The 21,737-nt window shown below is 34.6% G+C and overlaps 1 protein-coding gene across 1 annotated transcript; it reads left to right on the plus strand.

Annotated features, from left to right (window-relative positions):
- Positions 1-8,755: 8,755 nt before the first annotated feature.
- On the plus strand, positions 8,756-10,489 carry LOC131614483 (uncharacterized). The gene is made up of 5 exons (XM_058886057.1): positions 8,756-8,864; positions 9,060-9,260; positions 9,432-9,523; positions 9,641-10,217; positions 10,317-10,489. Exons 1-5 carry the CDS (start codon positions 8,756-8,758, stop codon positions 10,487-10,489), a joined length of 1,152 nt encoding a protein of 383 aa, XP_058742040.1.
- The last annotated feature ends 11,248 nt before the right edge of the window (positions 10,490-21,737 follow it).

The raw sequence follows: 21,737 nt of genomic DNA on the forward strand, positions 1-21,737 counted from the left end.
TAAGAAAAAGAATTTATCGTTTATCGCCTACTTTAGTTCCATTTTTTTATTTTAATTTGTTTTTTTAGTTTTCTCTATGTTTCAAGAGTTTTGGAAATGCGGTGACATAATCGAGTGGATAGAAATTGAATCGTAAAATACTGCATGAAGATTCATGGGAATTGGACAAGAGAGCAAAGTCAGCTACATTATTCAATTGACACTACGACCTAGCTGTAATGGCCCCAAAAGAGTCCTTCTACTTTTGGCATTCAGAGCTGAAGGCATTACAGCCTAACTGTAATAGCCATTACGGTTGTAATGGTTCCACCGAGCATTAAATTATCTGATTTTGAGTAGTTTTATTTTCTCCGTTTCCACTTCTCACATTGGTTACAATTTGTTATTAAACCTCCCAATTATTGTCATTTTTTATATGTCTGAGTCTATATAAAGCACTGTAAAACTCAGAACGAGAGGCATATTACCCATTCTAAATTTCTGCATAGTTTAAGTTTATATTTCTCTGCATTTTCAAATTATGCAAAAACCCCACTAACGAACGTACTGCTGTAACTTCTTTGATTAAAATTATGTTTTCTTTTAACTTAAAATGTGTGAGTAGTTATATCTAAATTTAGGACCACGAGGACTATTTATACGACATATCTCATGTAAACTCTTAATTTCATGTCTATCAACGATAAATTATGTGTTTGCTTTGGTCTTTTAAGGTCTAATGCGTGTGTATGTGTGCACGAAAATAGATATATACTTAGATATTTGTCGTATACTTAGAGGATATGACTGATATCCTAAATAAAAAGACTGCACAGCTAAACTAAGGTTATGAAAGTGTCTCTGGTTTAACTAAGAAAAAGCTCTTTTAGAAAATAGTCAATCTTAAAGAATTCTGAACAAATGAATTATGCTACTAAAATAGGTAATTAATTGGTTCAGTACAATATCATACGCCGTCAATATGAGGTACAGTCATTTTTATCTATTTATGAATGCAATACATGAATTCTCATAACATGTAAATAACAAGAGTTTGCATGAGCGAGTCAAAGGCGAAAATCATATTTCTAAGTATTTTTTTATAAATATTTCAGTCAATCTAAAACCACTTCAATCAAATTAATCATCATCTTAGCTACTTAACGAATTAAGAGAATATGGTACTCCAAATAATCCTCATTGAAACGATACATTTATACTACTCTGATAGAATATTGATCTTGTGACCTATCAAGTTTTTGGCACCATTGTTGGAGACTAGTTTTATGATATACACACTCATAAATTACTTTTATCTCAAAACAAACGAGAGAGTTATATGATGGAATTTGTGATACCACTGACAGGATGCTTGCTTTAACCCATAAATGAGTTTGGTCAATTTGCAAAATTTGGATCTCCGAACATAAAGTTTTCTGGTTACACCATATAAATCATTTGATCAATGTTTCCATTAAGAAATGTCGTTTTGACATTCATTTGACAGAGGTCTAGGTCATAATGTGCAACAAGAGTCATGATTCTCCTAAAAGGGTCTTTTGATGAAACCAGAGTGATGATCTCTTTCAAGTCAATCCCTACCTTTAGTATATAACTCTTGGATACAAGAAGAGCCTTATACCCTTCAACATTACCTTTGGAATCCCTTTTGGTCTTAAAATCCATTTGCAACCAATAGGTTTCACACCTTCAAGTAATGAGACAACCCACTTTTATGAATTTGGATCTCCTAGGGCTTAAAGAAAATTGATTGGATCATTTTTTATCATGATAACATTTTCCTCATGTTCCTGCAGAAATACAATGTAGTCATTCGTAACATCATTTTTTATTTCTCTTTGGATTGTCGCAATGACACTAGTTCGTGAAGCATTGGTTCTTGAGGCGTTGGTTCTTGAGGATCTTGATTTTGTTCTTCAGTATCAATTGTTACATCTATGGATGGCAAAAATATTCATACCCGCGGATAAAATCCATCACGGGTACGGGACGGGTAGTTTAATAGATATCCACAAATAAAATAAATTGATATTTAAATACTCGTTTATTAATGGATATGGATACATGTTTATGTTACTCGTACCCGCATATATCCGTATTCGTTAATAAATTATGAAAATTACTTAAATATTATTAATTTATTATACTTTATCTTTTCATCTTCTAAAAAACTAAAAAACTAGTCTCCTCATATTTATATTTTTTGAAGTTTTATATGAAGAAACCCTTTATATTGTATACAAATTTTATAGGTCATTTCATATTTAAGCTTCTTATATACTCCATACCGCACTTCAACGATTCCACCATCCAACCAACCAGTATCGCTCTTTTCTCGTCCAACTAGAGTCATCCTTTCTACTTCTCATTTATCCGCTCTTCCACCATAAATGACAATCACAATATTATTATTTTTTGTTAAAAATGAAATGTATGAAATATTATGCTTTGGTGAAAATGAAATAAATAAATTTGATAAAATTTTGTTGTTAAAATAAGAGAGATTTGTATGAATGTTATGTGATAATAACGTCTTGTATCTTTAAAAGAAACTGAAAATATTTTTTTCAAAACATAATTTTATAAAAATGGTGTTAACCATGGATATATGTAAATATTTGTGGATACCTTAGAATCTGTAAATTACTCGTTTATCGGATATCCGCACGGATATAGGGCGTATATGGATATCATATTTATCCAACGGGGCGGACACGGATATCATACTATCTATTCCCATGGATATCCATTTGCATCCCTAGTTACATCTCGAATGGGCGTTTGAATGACTGTGTCTTCAAGATATTTAGAATTTGCGTCGTCATAAGCAAATGCATCGATCGGTCATGGAATTAAAGCTAATTATTCCTTAAAATCAATGTCTTTAACTTTATCTGTCCCTCAAACTCAATATCCTCAAAGAATGTGGCAGTTCTTATCTCAAAAGTTGTCTTTAATTTGGGATCATAAAACTTATAGTCCATTGACCGTTCATATTAACTAATGAAGTAATTGCTCCCTATTTGAGGATCTAGTTTCTTTTCATTTGATCTATAAGATATGGCCTCAGTCGGACATCCCTGTATATGAAAGTGATTTAGGTTAGGCATTTTGCTTATCCAAAGCTCATAAGGTGTTTTGGCAGTTGCTTTAGTGCCTCTTCCCATAGTGAGTATGGTAATGACATAGCATACTTCTTACTATATCCTTAAGAGTTTGTTTTCGTCCTTCAGTTATACCATTCATGCTAGCTGACTCTTCCATGGTGTATTGTGGAACAATTTTGCACTCCTCTAAGTACTTGGTAAATGTATAATGATGTTGTTCACCAGAATCGTCATATCTGCTGTAATATTCCCCACCACAGTCAGATCTTACATTTTATTATTTTGTTAATTTGGTTATCAACTTCAACCCGAATGACTTAAACATGTCCAACGATTACGTCTTTTCATGTATAAGAAATCAGTATTCATATATAGAGTAATCGTCTATAAATGATATAAAGTACTATTGGCCATTCCAAAGATGGTGTTGAAAATGGCCCACAAATATTTGTATGTATCAATCCTAAGATATATGTAGCTCTATACACACCTGATTTCTTTTGTTTGGTATGTTTAACCTTAATGTATTTAACACAGACATTTAAGTCGCTAAAGTCAATGGATTCAATTATCCCATCCGACACAAGTCGATAAACTCTATTTTTAGAGACATGACCTGGACGTTAGTACCACATGATTTCATATTTAGGGTTTGATTATAAGAAACATTAGTATTAAGAAAATATAGATTGTTGTCGTCATAAGAGTATTAATTCCAACAATTTGAATTAATAGATATTTTGAATTGATTGTTTCCAAAAGAATATTCATAACTAAATTTGTCCAAATAAGGAACATAAACTAATTTCGTCTAAACAACATTACAACAAAGTATCCAATAAATCCAAATAATGACCAATACTTAATAACAACCTATAATGCCATATTGCATATACTTATACCTATTTGCCATCTCCTACATAAATGTGTCTTTCAGCATCATCTGACTTTCAATGACTCGTGCAACCTTGCATTAAAACACTGATGTTAGTAATAGCAACATAATCTACCCACTAAGTGTTTCTAGGTATTGAAGCTAAAATTACCTTAGAACGGATCAGAGAAAGAAACATACATTTCTTTTCACGCTAAGCATGATACTCAGGACATTCCTTCTTGACATGTCCATTCATGCAACAAAAGAAATAACCATCATCCTTATTTTGCTTCTTTTGTATCAGACCCTCAGCAACTTCATTTTTACATTCTTATATTTCTTCCTTGTGACATTGTTTTTAGAGGTACTTTCCAAGAAAACACTCTCCATCCTATCTAGCTTTATCATCTCTTATTCTTGCACACAGTATAAAATGAGCTCGTTAAGAGACCACTTTTCCTTTTGAATATTATAACTTATTTTACATTAACTAAATTATGCATAATATATATTAGGTCCAAATGCACGAGTAGATCATTTGATAGCTCAAGCTTTAATGACTTAATTTTGGAAGCGATGTTAGACATTTTCATGATATACTCTCTTATGTTTCTTTTGCCTTTATACTTTATATAAATCAAATGTTGAAGGAGTGTGCTTGTTTCTGCCTTATCGCTTTTAGCAAAACGCTTTTCAATTTCAACAAGCAAATCCTTAGAACTTGTTATTTCTTCATGTTTATATAGTACACTAAATTCCTCTAAATTGTAACCCTTTATGATCATGAGACTCATTTGATTAAAGCGGTCACACTTCACATAGAAACCACTAACATTTATAATTTCTTATAAGTAATATTCACAAAAGAGGTTACTTTAGTGACTTTTCATTTCAATTGACTAGTTTAAAATATTAAACGATTTTATTAAATACAAATCATAACTTCTGATTTCTACGACTTTCAAGATTTTAAATCTAGTTTCTAATTTACCAAGCCATAACCCTTAATGCTACCGAATCAGATACATGTTTAACTTCTGATTCCGAAGGTTTTTGAGAATCTACGCTCGTTTTTCAATTGCATCACCCATTACTTCCTCTTATCTCATAATTGAGAAAAGAGAAAACAAGTATTTGTGACATTCGGTTCAGTTAACCACCGTTCAACTTTGATCTTTCATCGCCAATATCTTTAGTTCCTGTCACGGTGCAAAAAATATCTAAGCGTAAGGCAAACTCGAAATACAACAGAGTCGACAGCAAACTTTATTAATTCCAAAGGAAAAGGAAAATATCGATAAAACATGTGAAAGAAAAGAAAAATGGTCATCACAACCAGAAGCGGGTTCGAGAGTCGGTTATGCAAGTGGAAAGTATTAGCACCCCTCACATCCATTGTACTCAACAGGACCCGTTTAGTTAGTTTTGCAAATGAGTGTTAGCGTGATGTCGTTTGTGATCTTCTACTTATTGAGCGAGAAAAAGAACGAAAAGGTTTTTAGGTTTTTTATTATTGTGCTCACCAAGATTTCAAAATTATGTGCCTACGTATTTTTCAACTACAATAGGAAAATCAGAGCTCCATAGTTCATGGTAGAAAACCACACAATTTTTTGTTAATTTTAAAGAGTGTTCTTAAATCACGTTGAGCGGTTAAACATTGCTTGTTGCTCGCTCTTGGAGGCTGAAATGTTGGTTTAGTTCGCATCAAAATGGATTAAGCATACTCTTCTCTAAAAGGTTTTCGGAGACGCGCTATTGTGAAAAAAAAGGTCGAGGTTGATTTTAAATGGAGACGAGTATTTAATTATGGAGCTCTACAACAGTATCCAAATACTCGGGAAAGGATGAGGCTTACGCCCAATTACTTTTTTTTCATCAATTTTTTTTAGGAAAAGTGTGAGGCGAATACAATAATTGTTTCTTAACGAAAGACAAACATTCACACAGTGAGTTCTACAACAATATCTGAATACTCAGGGGGGAGAGGCCTACTCCCAATTAATCTTTTTTCATGTTGTGAAAGAACGGACTGAATACATTTAAGTTATCGTGTTTTAATTAGGAAGACAAGTACTCTAACAATGAGCCTTTCGACAATGTCCAAGTATTTGGAAAAGGAAGAGAGCTATGGCTAATCACTCTCTTTTTCATTCCCATTTATTATGAAAAGCTTTTGAGAACGAACAACTTGATGTTAGTTAAAGTGTTCAAGTGATTTATGATAGATTGGTGTGATCGAGAAAAAAATACTTGACGTTGGATCAAGCACTTTGCAATACGTTCGGTTGAATTAGATTTGGGGAAAAACGCTTGACGTTGGATCAAGCTTAATTTTGTTATTTTTTTTAAATAGTTTGTTTTAATCTCTAATTATTACTAAGTTAAGACAATAAAATTAAACAACAAAAAGACAAGCAATAAAATATTACAACTCAAGGGTGGGATAACATTTTGCCAAATGGGGAATAACACCAATAAAATAGTAAAATAAAAATAAAATAAGCAATAGAAATAAAATCACACAACAAACAAGAAAGAAAAAGTATTTGTGGCCTAATAAATGACAAATGATGATTGTTTAGATTTAATTGAAATAATCAAATTAACTAAGTTAATTAATCAAATTAATAAAAAATAATCAATAAAGGATTAATCAAATTAAATTTAACTAATCAACTAAATTAATTAAAATTAAATAAAGGGATTAACTAAATAAACTAAAAACAATTAATTTAACTAAATTATTAAAACAAAAGGAAAATAAAAAGACATAAAAAACAAACGGGCCAAAAAAACAAAGCCCATACTAAAGAAATTAGCCAAAAGGGTTTAAGGAGCAATCTGGAGGGTGAGGATATGATTGGGCGAAGGCCCAAAAGGTGCTAAGCCCAGATTTAGAGTCAAAATAGTTAACCCAATCCAATGTATTAGATCATAATACTCGTGGGTCAAAGATCTAATCAGATGGCCAAGGGTGAAGGTGCATTATATTATGGTTGGGAGTCTATATGTTATAAATGGACTTGCAACCAACATGGGTGTCGAGTGTCCAAATTTAGATGTACCATAGACGTACCATAGGCGATGGTGCCACCGTTTTCTCCGGTGAACCACCACCACCACCAACTCAAAAAGCTTCCTACCCTCTAAATCGTCTATATGGGTTCCGAAACTGGCACTAAAACCTCTAAATACCCAACCAAACTCACAAAACCCTAATATCTCAAACACGAACCTCTCTCTAAAATCTAAATCCTTCCCCGAGTTTAAAAATGGGATCAATTCAACCAATAAACTCCTCAAAGTTTTGAATCGAATCCACCCTCAAATTGAAAACGTAATTTCTACATACAGTACAAACCACCAGACATTAAGCTATAAATGAACATATTCCTCCCTCTACACTTCAAACTTGACACAAAATTAAGCAAAAATAAGGAAAACGAAAGGGATTTAAAGGGGACAGTTGCAAACACTATAACTCAGTGAAGCATTCAAAGTAACCACAACAACTCACACTAAAGATTCAAAAATAAAGCTTACGTCTACAAAGAACATCAATATGTTTCAAAGCAAGCAAAGTCAAACATCATCAACAACGGCTAACCTACACTAAAAGGATTAAAAAAGGTTACCGCTCGAAAGTTACCGGTAGATGATTCCATACAGGTATGAATTCTCTAACTCCTTCCCTTTATGGTTATATGACTTGCTTTTGATTCTACTCCTTCTAGTTTTTCTACGTCTCTACATGTGTTGTGTTGTTGTTGTTGTGTATTGAGTGAGATTTAGCTCGCCTCCTTCAGAGCTTCAATTTGAAGCTCAAATGAAATTTGTAGAGAGTTGTAGGTCAGGTGGTTAGGAGAGTTTTTTGGCAGAGTAATGGCACTAACATTGTTGATGAAATCGAATAGTATAATAATATGGTTTTATATGGGGTTTACACTATGAATTTTTGTTCAAGCATGTGAGAGTTTATTTCTAAATGGAGGGAAATCAAAAAGTGAATTAATGAAATTATAGGTTCATTTGGATAGAATTTCAGTTGAATTTGAGTAATGAAGTGAAAAATCAATGATTAGACTAGCTCATAGTTCCTTGATCTGTGTGACATTTGGGGTTTGGATGATTAGGATTGATTTTGAAAATGTTTGTAAGATGAAAATGAGATGTAATTTGTGTTTGTTTGCACTGTGAATTTGAGGTGTGAAATTTGAAGTTTTGCAAAGTTTGTTATTGTTTGGTTTGTGAGTGTTCTTCTCATGCTTGTGGCCCCGCCTTTGTGATGTATGTATTGATTAAAGAATTTTGATGATTTGTAAATGAATGTGTTAACGGTAATATTATTTCATTCCTTTTGTTTTGTCTTGTATGCACGCGTGGGCCGGTGACTTGACTTTGATGAAACTTGAAGTTGGCTAGATGGCTTGTAGAGGCAGAAACGATGCACAAGTATAGCGGGCTTGATGGCTGAATATGGCTCACATGGAGAGATTTAAAGAAGAATAAAGAGAAATGCTTGAGTCTAAAGGAAAACTTAGCTCGGTGGATGAAAACAACTTGAAGCTCTTTCTATTTTTGTTATTTTCTTAATTTAATTGTAGTGATGGTGTATGTATGTGAATTGTGATGAAAAATGCACTAATTACTTTAATAATAAAAAGTTATTTGTTTTATTCTAATTTAAACTTTATTCGTATCTCTCTTCTTTTAAAAACAAGATGGTCATATCAAAAATGTTATTAAAGTTCAAAGTTCAAGTCAAAGAATGAGTAATCGGCTTCATCTCAAAGCTTCAATTGACATTGTTTGTTGGTTAACACTTCAAGCTTGTGCTTTAAGGGGTCACGATGAAATTAGCAATTCAAGAAATCAAGGTAACTTTCTTGAGTTATTAAAACTTTTAGCATCTTATAATGATGAAATCGCAAAAGTTGTGTTGGAAAATGCTCCATAAAATTGCAAATATACCTCACATCAAATTCAAAAAGAGCTCTTGCAAATTCTTTCTAATAGGGTGAAAAAACATATTCGTGAGGAAATTGGTGATTCTAAATTTTGTATCGTTGTAGATGAAGCTCGCGATGAGTCAAAAAAGGAACAATTGGCTCTTGTATTAAGATTTGTTGATAAAGTTGGTTTAATACAAGACAGTTTTTTTGATGCGGCACATGTTAAAGACACCACGTCTTTAACTCTTAAGGAAGCAATATGTGATATACTCTCTCGACATAACCTTGATGTGTATAACATTCGCGGACAAGGGTATGATGGTGCTAACAACATGAGAGGAGAATAGAATGGTTTACAAGCACTTTTTATGAAGGATTGTCCTTATGCATACTATGTTCATTATTTTGCTCAATGATTACAACTTGTCTTGGTTACAACATCAAGAGAAGTCAAACCAATTCATAAATTCTTTGATAAACTGATTTTTGTAGTCAATGTTGTTTGTTCTTCCACTAAGCGCCATTATGAGTTACAAGCTTCCCAATTAGAAGAGATTGCACATTTGTTAGAGATTGGTGAGATTGTAACGGGTAAAGGTTCAAATCAAATTGGTTCTTTGAAATGAGATGGAGATACCCATTGGGATCACATTACAATTCTATTTGTAGCTTGATAAACATGTATGAAGCAACTTATTCAGTTTAAAAAAAAAATTGCAAAAGAAAGAGGAAATTATGCTACACGTGGGGATGCATATAGTTCTTACAATTACTTGAAAGCATTTGATTTTATATTTATTTTGCATTTGATGAAAGAACTTATGGGGATAACATATATGCTCTGTCAAGCCTTACAAAAACAAAATCAAGATGTAGTTAATGCTATGGACTTGGTTCGTTCAACAAAAAGTTTTATTCAAGACTTGAGAGAAAATGGTTGGGATATATTGTTTAGTACAGTGACATCTTTTTGTGAAAAGCATGGTATTGAGATTCCCGATCTTAATGATATTCATTTAGCAACAAGATTTGGACGATCTCGCCGTGAAGAAAATCAAGTCACAATTCAACATTACTCCAAAGTTGAAATCTTTTTCACTACCATTGACAAACAGTTACAAGAGTTGAATAGCAAATTTAGTGAGCGGGCAATGGATTTGTTAACCCTTTCTTGTGCTTTGTCTCCTAAGGATGAATATAAAGCTTTTAACATTGATACTATTTGTTCTCTAGTTGAAAAATATTATCCTATAGATTTTAGAGATCAAGAGAAGAATAGTTTGCAATTTCAACTTCGACATTTTCAATTTGTTGCTCGCCAAGCATCAAATTTGAATAATTTATCAACTATTCAATAACTATGTTCATGTTTGGTAGAAACTAGACAAGTTGAAATTTACTTCTTGATTGATAGGCTACTTCGCCTTATCACGACTCTTCCAATTTCTACAGCTACAACTGAGAGGTCTTTTTCAGCAATGAAAATTATCAAGACTAAATTGAGAAACAAGATGGATGTTGGGTTTCTAAGAGATAGCATGACAGTTTAAATTGAAAGGGAAATTAGTGCAAATTAGTTTTGAGTCTATTATTGAAGATTTCAAGTCACTCGAAACACGTAAAGCTTTATTATAAGGTATTTTCAAGTTCATGTTATTTAATTTTTTGATAATCAACTTTATATTTATTTCAACTTAAATGCTTTCTATGAAATATGATTTACATTTTTATTTATAATTTTTATTTTACTTTAGCGGACATCCCTTTTATTTTTTCCTAGCTCCGCCACTGCTGATAAAAAGACTCTGACTGTTCAAAATGCTATGGTGTAGGTCATTTTGGTATGTTCATTTATTTTTTCCGACTTTGCGCACAATTGCATTTTTACCAGTTAGAGCCTTTTTATCCGGGTATTTTTAATTGCAAATTTGATCTGAACCGAACCGTTTTACTAAACTTTTCACTCGCCTCAACGACACACACCAACTTTTACTTTTCGATATTCTTGCACCTTATCATTAAGCTTATGTCCATGATTGACTTTTATTTTTTGAAATTGACATTTTATCCGGACAACACAAAAATCATTTAATTAATATATGTCAATTTTCATTTTTTTAACCAATTAAAATTAATTTTTTTAAAATTATTTTCAATATTTTTAATGCATTATTTAATTATTAATTAATTAATTATAATTATTTATAATTAAAATTTATTTTTAAAATAATTAAAAATGACTAAAAAAAACACAACCTCCATGTTAGATGGCGGCGGCCTTAAAGGGGTGTTTGTTTTATAAAAAAAATGGTATATATATTAAAAATATATTTTCAGAGAGTGGCAATGGAAGAAATTCATGTGGGTCAAAATTCATAACTTGTCCTTCTCTAATATTTTTAAAATAAAATAAAATAATAACTTGTGCTCTAGAGACACAAATTAAAAAAACATATTTATAAAAAGTTTGTATTAAAAAATACAATAAAAAATCAAATTTATATTATTATTAAAATCAGTGCATTTTTCAAGATATTATTTCATCATTTAATTTTTCAACGCGCGTCCTTATGATAAATTAGCATTACCCAAAGAAAAATAGTGTTAGTATCCAAATATTCTCACCTAGCTTTTCCTTCAAGATAATCCAATTGCCTAAGTTCCGAATTAAAGAGCATGTATGTTTTTTTTTCTTAGAATAACCATAAGTGATATGTTAGATGTACACCAGTTTTTTATAAATCCTAAACACCATATTGTATGTAATAGATCAAGCATTGCACAAATTTCAAAATTAGATAGAAAACTAAACGTCTACCCGTGCGATGCACGGATAAATTCTATTTAATTATTATTTTTAATTGAAAGAAATAATTTTGAATATATTATTATGAATACTTTTTATATTAGTTAAGCTTATTTGAGATGAGATGAATAATATATCTATTAATTCTTGAAATTAAAATTTTATAACTTTAAACTGTAAAAAATAATAATAATAATAATAATAAAAGCATATTAAACTTCTAAACCCTCTCTAAGAAATTAACTGTTTCAACAACATATTTAAAAAAAAAAAAAAGCATTTTATGATGCTTTAAAATCTATACCTAAAAGAAATAATCAAAATTAAGAATAGTAGAATTAATTTATAGTTAAACTTTATCATCGTAATTAAATTTTTACATCTTAAAGTGAAACAAAAATAAAATAAAATTGAAACATATTTTTTTATAAAATTAAAATGGTAATATAATTGAAAATAAAAAAATTATTTAAAAACTAAACAATATGTTGAATATATTTTGTGATGTCAAACTATATACCTTTAAATAAATAATATCTTTACAAAAAAATGTATTTTCTGAATATATATCTACAAATAAAACATACAATTATATATATGGAGGAAAACAAATTTAAACTAATGAAAAAGACAATAAAACAATATACAAATATCAAAGAGATAAAAAAAGATTTTTCTGATGCCAAAGTCAATACCTGCAGAGAAAACATAATAAAGAGTTCAAAGTTAACCATAATAATAAAAATAAAAAGAAAATAAAAATTGTAAAACAAAAATAAGACAATAGTAAAATAACATATAAAATATAAAAGAGAAGATAAAATAAAAAACATTTTTACCAAGTAAAAGTTGTGACATCACTGTGAGAATTAAATGAAGTAGCATGGACATAAAATTATGAGTGAGAGTGAGATGTGGGATTAAAGTGTCCGCATTTTAGTGGTGTTTGGCCGATCTTAACAGGGTGGTTTGGTTTTTTGACGGTCTGTCAGGGTCAATGGAGGGTTCACCACGACTTGTTTGTTCCTTTGGCGGGTGAGGAGGGGGAGTATCGTATTGTTTTGCATGTCTGTTGGATATCGACCGTGTGGGAAATTTGGAAAGCGCGAAATCAACGGATATTTCAGAATACGAGTTTGTCGATGATGACAATAGTAGAAAAGCTAAAGCTTCAAACGTACTGGTGGCTGAAATCTTACTTTATGGGTTTCAGGGTTGAATATAATCTTTGGAGGCTCAATCCTATGCAATGTATCACGAATTGTATTAGGTAGTTTCAATTATGGAGTCGTCGTTTTGTTGTGTGGTTTTAAACAATGTGAAGTATTGTAATAACGTTTTGTATTCTTTCAAGTACGTCTTGTGCTTGAAAAAATTCTTGATTGTTGATAATATATTTTTTAGTTTCTTAAAAAAAAAAAAAAGAAGCTATGCTTGAAAATAAAATAAGTGGCAGATTTAGTTATGAAAAGGAGATAATAGAGAATAATAGGGGAGGGTGGTTTTTTTATTTGATTAATTAAGAAAGTAATAGATGTAAGATTAATTAATAGAAATATTATTTTAATTTAATAATGAATAAACTAATAAGTAAATTATTATTTTATAATGTGAAAAGATGAGATGAGTGGTGGGTGATTATAGAATGGAGTTAATATTTTATTTTATTAATTAATTAATAATTAAATTATTAATTTATAACACGTCTCAACTCTCAACTATCATTCATTTTTAGTTATAAATAAAACACACCCTAAAAACTCATACTCAAATATTATAATAAAAATAGCATAAAAGAATTATCGTATACGTGAAAATAAATATAAATAAAAAATATAAACAAATTATTGAAACATAACTATAATACCTTTATTTCGTGTGCAATTTTTCCATTATGACATGTTGATTACTAAAAAATAAAACACATAGAAAAGTTAATGGATATACTATAAAATTAATAAAAATACATCTTAAAAAAATCAAGGATAGAGTTTTGAAAAACTCTTATTCAACTATTATAATAATAATTACATAAAAGAATTATCGCATAAATAGAAAAACATAAACAAACTATTGAAGAAGAAAATTCAAACAACATGACTATAAAATACCTTTATTTCTTGTACAATTTTTACATCATGACACGTTGATTCATAAAAAAAATCATAGAAAAGTTAATGGAAATATTAAAAATTAATGAAAATAAATAATATAATTAAAAATATATAAACAAATAATTGAAGAAGAAAATTTGAACTACATAACTAAAAAATACCTTTATTTCTTATGCAATTTTTCCATCATGACATGACATGTTAATTCCTAAAAGGTTTTTTCTTTTGGCCACCTCCCTATGGGGGTCACCCCAGCGAAAATCCCAAAATACCCCTGTTTCGGAAATGAACTTCCGAAGCGCTTTTTTATTTTAAAAAATTTCCTTAATTCGGAAGTGCATCTCCGAAAACATCCCATGGGGGGTGCCTTCGGAGATGAACTTCCGAAAACACCTCATGGGGGGTGTCTTCGGAAATGAACTTCCGAATTATGCAGAAACTGTGTTTTTTTTTATGTTTTTTCATAACAGTCTCGCATTTTAATTAAACGCAAACGCCAAATAAAATAAGCAATAGATAAACTGAAAATACTAATATGATAAATAAAAAAAAATACTAATCCGATGAAAATAATATATACAATCCGAAAATAATAATAATACTGTGCGGAATATACAATCCGAAATCAAAAAATAAATAAACCCGACCACTACTGGATATGCCTAACCCTCTCACCCTGGGTCCTCCTCTGCCGCCTGTACCCCGCCGCACGGCCCGCATCAGTGACGATCATCTCCATCACGGCGACTGCCTCTGGACCGCCCTGATCAACGATACCTCGATCCAACGCGTCCCGCCCAAGCATCGATATCTGCTGGCAGATCGGCATGAGATCAATGGCGTGATCATCCTCGGCCTGCTGGTTCTCCAGGATCTCCTCGTGTGCTGGCCTAGGAGCGCCGGGAATGTCGGGTCTCAGAAGAGGATGTGACACCCGGTAGAACCATGTGACGTATCCCTCCTCACTGTGCCAGTCCTGGGTGACCCGAGTGAGACGGTACTCCAGCGGTACCACATGATCCTCCCAATGCTCCCATATGGCAGTGAGCTGCACTCGGGTCACAGTGTCGGGAGCAGCCTCAAAGGGTGACCTGGGTATCCGCTGCACGAATCCGAACTGACGCATGCACCGCTCAGGGAGATATCGAACCATGATGCCGGTCCCGCATGCCAACCAGCCTGAATATAGAGCAATGCCGTCAAAGGGGACAATCTGAGCGTAGTCGACGAACGGCCTCCAGGTGACGTCGTCGTGCATCGTGCGGTCCAAGTACAGACGGTATGGTCCCACCGCACCGTTCCCCCTCTGGAGAGCGTATCTGGCGGCCCTGGGCATGGCGTCCACGTACGCAGGATCTATGTGAAAGCCGTGGATGCGGGAGAAGTAGGAGATGATCCAGCTCTGAAACAGAAACAAGATAATGTATTAAAATTAAATACGAAACATATATAAATAAATAAATATGATAATGTATTAAAATAAAACGTACCGTAAGCAGTGTGCAGGATCCGACCAACTGCCTCGTCCTCCAGTTGGAGGCCTCATTCAGCTTCTGGTAGAGATATGCCAGAGTAGCTGACCCCCAGTTCCACTGGTGAACGGTATCCAGGTCCATGAAATAGCGGAGGTAGGCCACGTCGACGTACCTGGCACTCTTGTCCACAAAGCATGCAGCGCCTACCACATGCATGTACCAGCACCGGAGAGCGCAGCCGCGGTGGTACTCCCTGAATAGGTCGTTATCCTCCTGCTCGGCCTCGGCCGCTGCGTCCAGGTGGAACTCAAAATAGATGCTCAGTGTAGTGAACCGGACATGAGGCCCACAAGTCGTGACGCACTCAAAGTGAGTAACCTCGTGCGGCAGGCCCAAATAGTGCATCATCCACTCAATGGCCTCGACCCTCTGGATCCTGGAGTGGTCCAACAGCGGCCCCCTAATAGGCAGGTGGAGAAGACACTGGACGTCATGCAAGGTGATCGTCAACTCCCCCACTGGCAAGTGGAAAGAAGACGTCTCCTTGTGCCAGCGCTCCACAAATGCCCCCTGCATGCTGGTGCTGATGGTGGTGTACCCGGTCATGCAGAGCCCGCAAAGCCCTGAACCTCGCACATGGTCGTTAAACCACTGAGCTGCTGGTTTAAACAGACCAAAAATCTTCCTGGAGTGGTTCACCATTTTCAATGGCTCTCTCTCCTGTTACAAAAAAAAAACAAATAAGCGAGAAATAAACGGTAAAATTATAAAAAATGGTGACAAATAAACGACTAAGTTAAAAAAAATACCTCTCCCTCCAGATCCGCCGAGCGACGTGATCCTGGTAGTGAATCAGCAGGGAAGTGTCAAAAGGCCCTCCCGGATAGCTATCCACCTCCTGCTCCTCCTCCTCCCCGACTGGAGGGTCAACATCCGGTATGACCTCCTCCTCCTCCTCATCCTCATCCTCCTCCTCTCGCTGACGGGAAGAAGATACCCGAGCCAGCCTACTCCTAGAGCCTGAAGCAGATGAACTCTCCACCAAGTCCTGTGGAACGTGCACACGGCGTCCCCGGCCCCGCCCGCGTGTCGACGCCAGCTGCGTGTTAGGAGTAAATTAATGGTAAATTCATGTGTTAATATAAGTGATTTCTTCTCTAAACCAATGCAAAAATGTGAGGAATCCATAGGTTTTTATTAAGAATTGAACTGAATAAGTTTAGTTCGTGCGTAAAGCAAATCGAATCACTTGTGGGTGTTATTGTTGCAGGTTTTGAGCTGAATAAGAACTTAAGAAGAACATGAGGAGGAAAGAAAGCTGGAAGTCTCAAAGGCTGAAGAAAAAGATGGAAAGTACAAAGGGCGCGCCGCGAGAGTTCCTAGGCGCGCCGCGAAAATACTTCTGTTTGAGGGGCGCGCCGCGCCAGCCCGTTGCCGCGCCGCGGCCTCGGCGTTAAAAGCCCAAAAGTTCTGTTTTAAAGCCCTAGTTTTCCAAGTGGTTGGAGATACTTTGTGGGAGCGAAATTAGGAGAGCAATCTGATTCTGAAGCTGAGAACAACAATTGAAGGTGGATTCTTTACCAATCGAAGACATTCCATTGATGAAGATGAATTCCTCCATTGATTCTTGTATGTTCTTCATGTCTACGGAGAGCTAAATCCCTCTTGTTGAGTCTAAGGTAGTAGTTAACCTATGAATATACATTACCATTGATTAATCCCTGTGAACAATTGTTTGAATTTATTATCAATAAGAAACCTTGTTTTTATTCTTAAATTATCGTTGAATCTTTGATCGAAAGAAAGGATTTAACTTTTGCCCTAGGTTACTATATTGATTCAATTGCAATTTGCAGAGATGGAATTGTAATTGGGTTTTCATAATTATCGTTCTTAATTACTATTATCGTTATTGTGATTTGGAGAGATCGAATCTCATACCGGTAAAAGTTATCTAATTTGATTTGCAGACATGGAATCTTATTTGAGGATAAGTGAAGATAATGATTCAAAGGATTGTTCTATTGAGAATTAATTGATAATTGTATAGGATTAGGTTGATGAACCCTAAAGACTCAACATCTTTCTTTATTTGTTAACACAAAGTCCTTTACTTGCTTTTATTTTATTATTTGCTTTTGATATTATTATTAGTATAAAACAAACCAAACCAAATTTCTTAACTCAAAATAAACAACTATAGAACGGCAGTGATATTAACCAATCCCTGTGGATACGATATATTACAGAAAATATTTACCCACAAATACTTTCAACAAATTGGCGCCGTTGCCGGGGATTGGTGTCAATATTGCATGCATTGCAATAGTTCTTATTTTGAGTTTTAATTTTTATTTTCTCTATTTGGTTGTTTCACGTGTTTGCTAGTTTTGCAGAAGATTGTGTATGCGCAGCAAAGTTTCTAGCGATCAACTTCTTTTTGATCCCGAGATCGAAAGGACCGCTAGGAGGTTAAATAGCAAAGCACGAAAAAGAGCGAACATAGCAAAAGCAAGAGACAACGCAACCGCGACATCGTCACAACAACTTGAAACCATTGACGAGTCGCAAGAAGGATTCTTCTTTCACGAACTATTCACGGAGGAAGAACCGGAAGTTTTTATACAACCTACTGTTGGCAACATGGCTGCTAATGGTCCATGTGCTAATAGTCCAAGACTCAATCCTCAGTTCGCGAGAACTGCCGCCAACGGGCGACCGACAGAACTGAAGACCGGTATCATACAATTGATTTGTGCAAGTCCTTTCGCCGGATTGGACCATGAAGACCCGTACACGCATCTTACTCGATTCTATGAGTTAGCGGGTACTACGGGTGTCGCTCAAGCTGATGAGGAAGCATTATTTAAGAGGTTGTTCCCACACTCTTTGCTATCTAAGGCAAAGGATTGGTATCTGGATCAACCCGAGGTAGTGATGACAAATTGGAACACATTGGAAGAAAAATTTCTGGAAAGGTTTTACTCTCAAAACCGATTCTTCGAAGCAAAAACAGCAATAGCAGTATTTTCTCAAGGTAGTAATGAATCTTTGAATGAAGCATGGGAAAGGTATAAAGCTATGTTGAGAAAGTGCAAAGGACACGGTTTTTCAGACGTTGACCAAATCCATATGTTCCGTAACGGTCTCACAGCTACAAACAAGACACTTTTGGACGCCACAGCTGGTGGTTCGCTCATGTCCAAAACACCTGAAGAAGCTACTCAGATAATAGAGCGAATGGCTCTAAATGATCGTCAAGGCAATCATGATCGAACAGTAAGAGATAAGAAACCCGGAATGTTAGAGTTGAACAACAGTGATGCTCTACTTGCTCAGAACAAATTGCTAACTTCACAAGTGGAACTTTTGACACAACAAATGTCTAAATTACCACAACAGATCAAGGAGCTGAACTGGGTATCTAATTCATATCAAGTTGCTAAGTGCGAATTGTGCAAGGGAGATCATCAAACAGGATTCTGTCCACCAGTGCAAGAAGAAGAAGTGAATTACATGAACAATAACCAAGGACAAAGGCAGAATCAATATCAGAACCAGCCATACCAACAAGGTTATCCACCAAGATATAACAATCAAGGGTACCAACAAAGACCACCGAATCAAGGGTATCAACAACAAGCATTCCAACCATACACTCAACCACCACAACAGCAACAAGAAGGACAATCCAAGTTGGAGGAGACCGTGAATCAGTTCATTCAAACGTCAATAACAAATCAGAAGAACCACGAAGCTGCAATTAAAAATCTGGAAACTCAAGTGGGTCAATTGGCTAAACAAATTGCAGTCACTCAATCAAAGGCAACATTCTCCGCCAACACTCAAGATAATCCTAAAGAGTATTGTAACGCAGTGGTAACTAGAACCAGTCAGAAAGGCGCTGAGAAAGAAGTTGAAATCAATGATACCGAGAAAGAGGATAATAATCAGGCTGCGGAAGATGAGGAGAATGAAATCATAGTGAGCACCATGAGCAAAGATGTTGAAGGAGAAATAGATGAGACCAAGAAAGAAAGAGGGATGACAGAGAAAAGAAGAAGTTCTAAGAAAAAGGAATTAGATCATGTGATACCAAGCCAACATCTACCATACCCCCACGCACCGTCAAAGAAGGACAATGCCAGGCAATATACCAGGTTTATGAGCATCTTCAAACAACTCCACATAAACATACCATTTGCCGAAGCATTAGAGCAAATGCCTAAATATGCTAAATTTATGAAGAACATGCTCAGAAAGAACAAGGGATGCACAGATGAAGAAACTGTGGTACTTGATGCTCAATGTAGTGCTATAATCCAAAGAACTACTCCAAGAAAGGAATCCGATCCGGGGCGAGTAACCTTACCATTAAATATTGGAGGTAATTTCACTGGCGATGGATTAATTGATCTGGGGTCGAGCATCAACCTAATCCCGTTATCCATTGTCAAGAAGCTAGGGAATATTGTGATGAAGCCCACTAGTATGACTTTACAATTGGCCGACAAGTCTATCACTTCACCCTATGGAGTGATTCAGGATCTGCTAATTAAAGTAGACAAATTCTTTTTCCCGGTAGACTTTGTGGTTGTTGACATGGAAGAAGATCATGAGGTACCTGTGATTCTAGGAAGGCCATTCATGAAAACCGCTCGAATGATGATTGATCTGGATGAAGGGATCATGAAAATAAGGGTGCAAGATGAAGAGGTAAAATTTAATCTGTTCAAGGCCAAGAAGCATCTTAAGAACAAGAGTGATATCTTCCAAATCGATACAACTGAGGGAACAACCAAGGAAGACAAAAATCAACCTCCGAGCTACTTCCAAGTTGGACAAGAGGTACTCCTGTGCAACTCAAAACTAAGATGTCTCTCGGGTAAAGCAACAACAAAATGGTCTGGACCACTGATAGTAAAAGATATATGCGACCACGGTGCCATTATGGTAGAGAATCCGCTGACAAAAGAGAGGAGAACCGTTAATGGAAAACGGTTAAAAGATTTCTTCGGGGGAGTGGAGCAACATGCACCATTTTTAGTTCCTTGAAAGCATGAACCGTCGAGCCATGCGACGTTAAACGAAGCACTTTGTGGGAGGTAACCCACACTTCTAATGTTTTGTTTTGTTTAGCTTTTATTTCAGGAAATAATCAGGGAACCCGTCTGGTGAAAGCTAGGAGGCAGCAATTGATATTGCGTTACTCTCTGTAAGTCACCCTCTCGGACTTGTTACGAAACATTGAGGTCAATGTTTAGTTCAAGTTTGGGGGGTGGATTTTATTTATTTTTGAATTGTTCAAATTTTCTGTTTTTTTTTATTTAATTATGTACTCCCAGTTAGAGTAGGTAGTCCCATAACAAAGCGAGAATCTCAAGCGAAGTATCAACAATGAAGCAACATGTATGAAAGTGGTAGGAAGTGAATGTTCAAAATTTTTCAGTTTCACTCTCTTTTTCAATAAGTAACAAAGCAGGTATGAATTTTCAAACTCAAACTCTTAATGTGTGCAATGAAACTTAAGGTGTTAGTAAATTCTTATCAGAAGTTCTTTATGGTACATTGTTTGTTGGATCGGCTTAGCCTTAACCATTGTGAGGAAAGCTTTCCATTGTTTACTATATGCAGGAGACCATCAATTATTTTGACGTGTTTGTATCATGCTAAACCGTTTGTTGCATCGTTTGTGGAAATCTGTGAAAGTGATTGAGGCACTTGTTTGAATCTGAGAGTTCTTTTAGCCTATTCCAATGAAAAAACTTATTTGCTTCTGTGAGAGTGTGATCCTTTGCTAACCATTCTTTGAGCCTGAGGTCAAGGTAAGTATCATAATATGCACCAAGGAAATACCTGGTGAGTTTGATCTCAATAAAAAGTTTTGTTTTGGACCATCAACCATAAAATTTGGTGATGTGTTTTCTCTTTGACCTTTTTAGAAAGTAGGGGAGCATTCATATAATCTGAATACAGGTTGATCTCCAAGTTGGGGAGAGTCACATTCAAAAGAAGAGTAAGTACTTATGGTAATCGGTGAAAGATAAAAGAAGTCGTAGCTTGAGAAAAAAGAGAAGTAACAACGTTAGAATATAACGGTTGCTGAAAAAAAAGTGAAAAAGAAAAACCAAGCTACGAATGAAAAAAGATGGACAGGTAAAGGAAGTAGAGTTTTAGAGAAAAAGAAATAAGTTATGAATTGGATGCTTCCCTATATTAGGAACAACCCTTGATTATCTTCTTTTCTTTGAATCTAAACCACATTACAACCATAGAAAGACCTTCTGATTCTCAGATTCCACAAGACTTGATGCGAGCAATTCGGTAAACGTATGATATGGATCTTTGTTGATTTAATTGTTTGGATGAGTGTTTAACCCCTCTTTTATTCATCATACTTTTT

The sequence above is a fragment of the Vicia villosa genome, linkage group LG6 (genome assembly GCF_029867415.1).
Source record: "Vicia villosa cultivar HV-30 ecotype Madison, WI linkage group LG6, Vvil1.0, whole genome shotgun sequence".
In the NCBI taxonomy this organism is placed as follows: domain Eukaryota; kingdom Viridiplantae; phylum Streptophyta; class Magnoliopsida; order Fabales; family Fabaceae; genus Vicia; species Vicia villosa.

Excerpts from the sequence above, each read along its gene's own strand:
- LOC131614483 (XM_058886057.1), top strand. The coding sequence starts at position 8,756 with ATGAGTAATCGGCTTCATCTCAAAGCTTCAATTGACATTGTTTGTTGG. Across the intron at positions 8,865-9,059 it reads TAGCAATTCAAGAAATCAAG|ATGAAGCTCGCGATGAGTCA; the intron begins GTAACTTTCTTG and ends GTATCGTTGTAG. Across the intron at positions 9,524-9,640 it reads TGTTAGAGATTGGTGAGATT|TTTAAAAAAAAAATTGCAAA; the intron begins GTAACGGGTAAA and ends CAACTTATTCAG.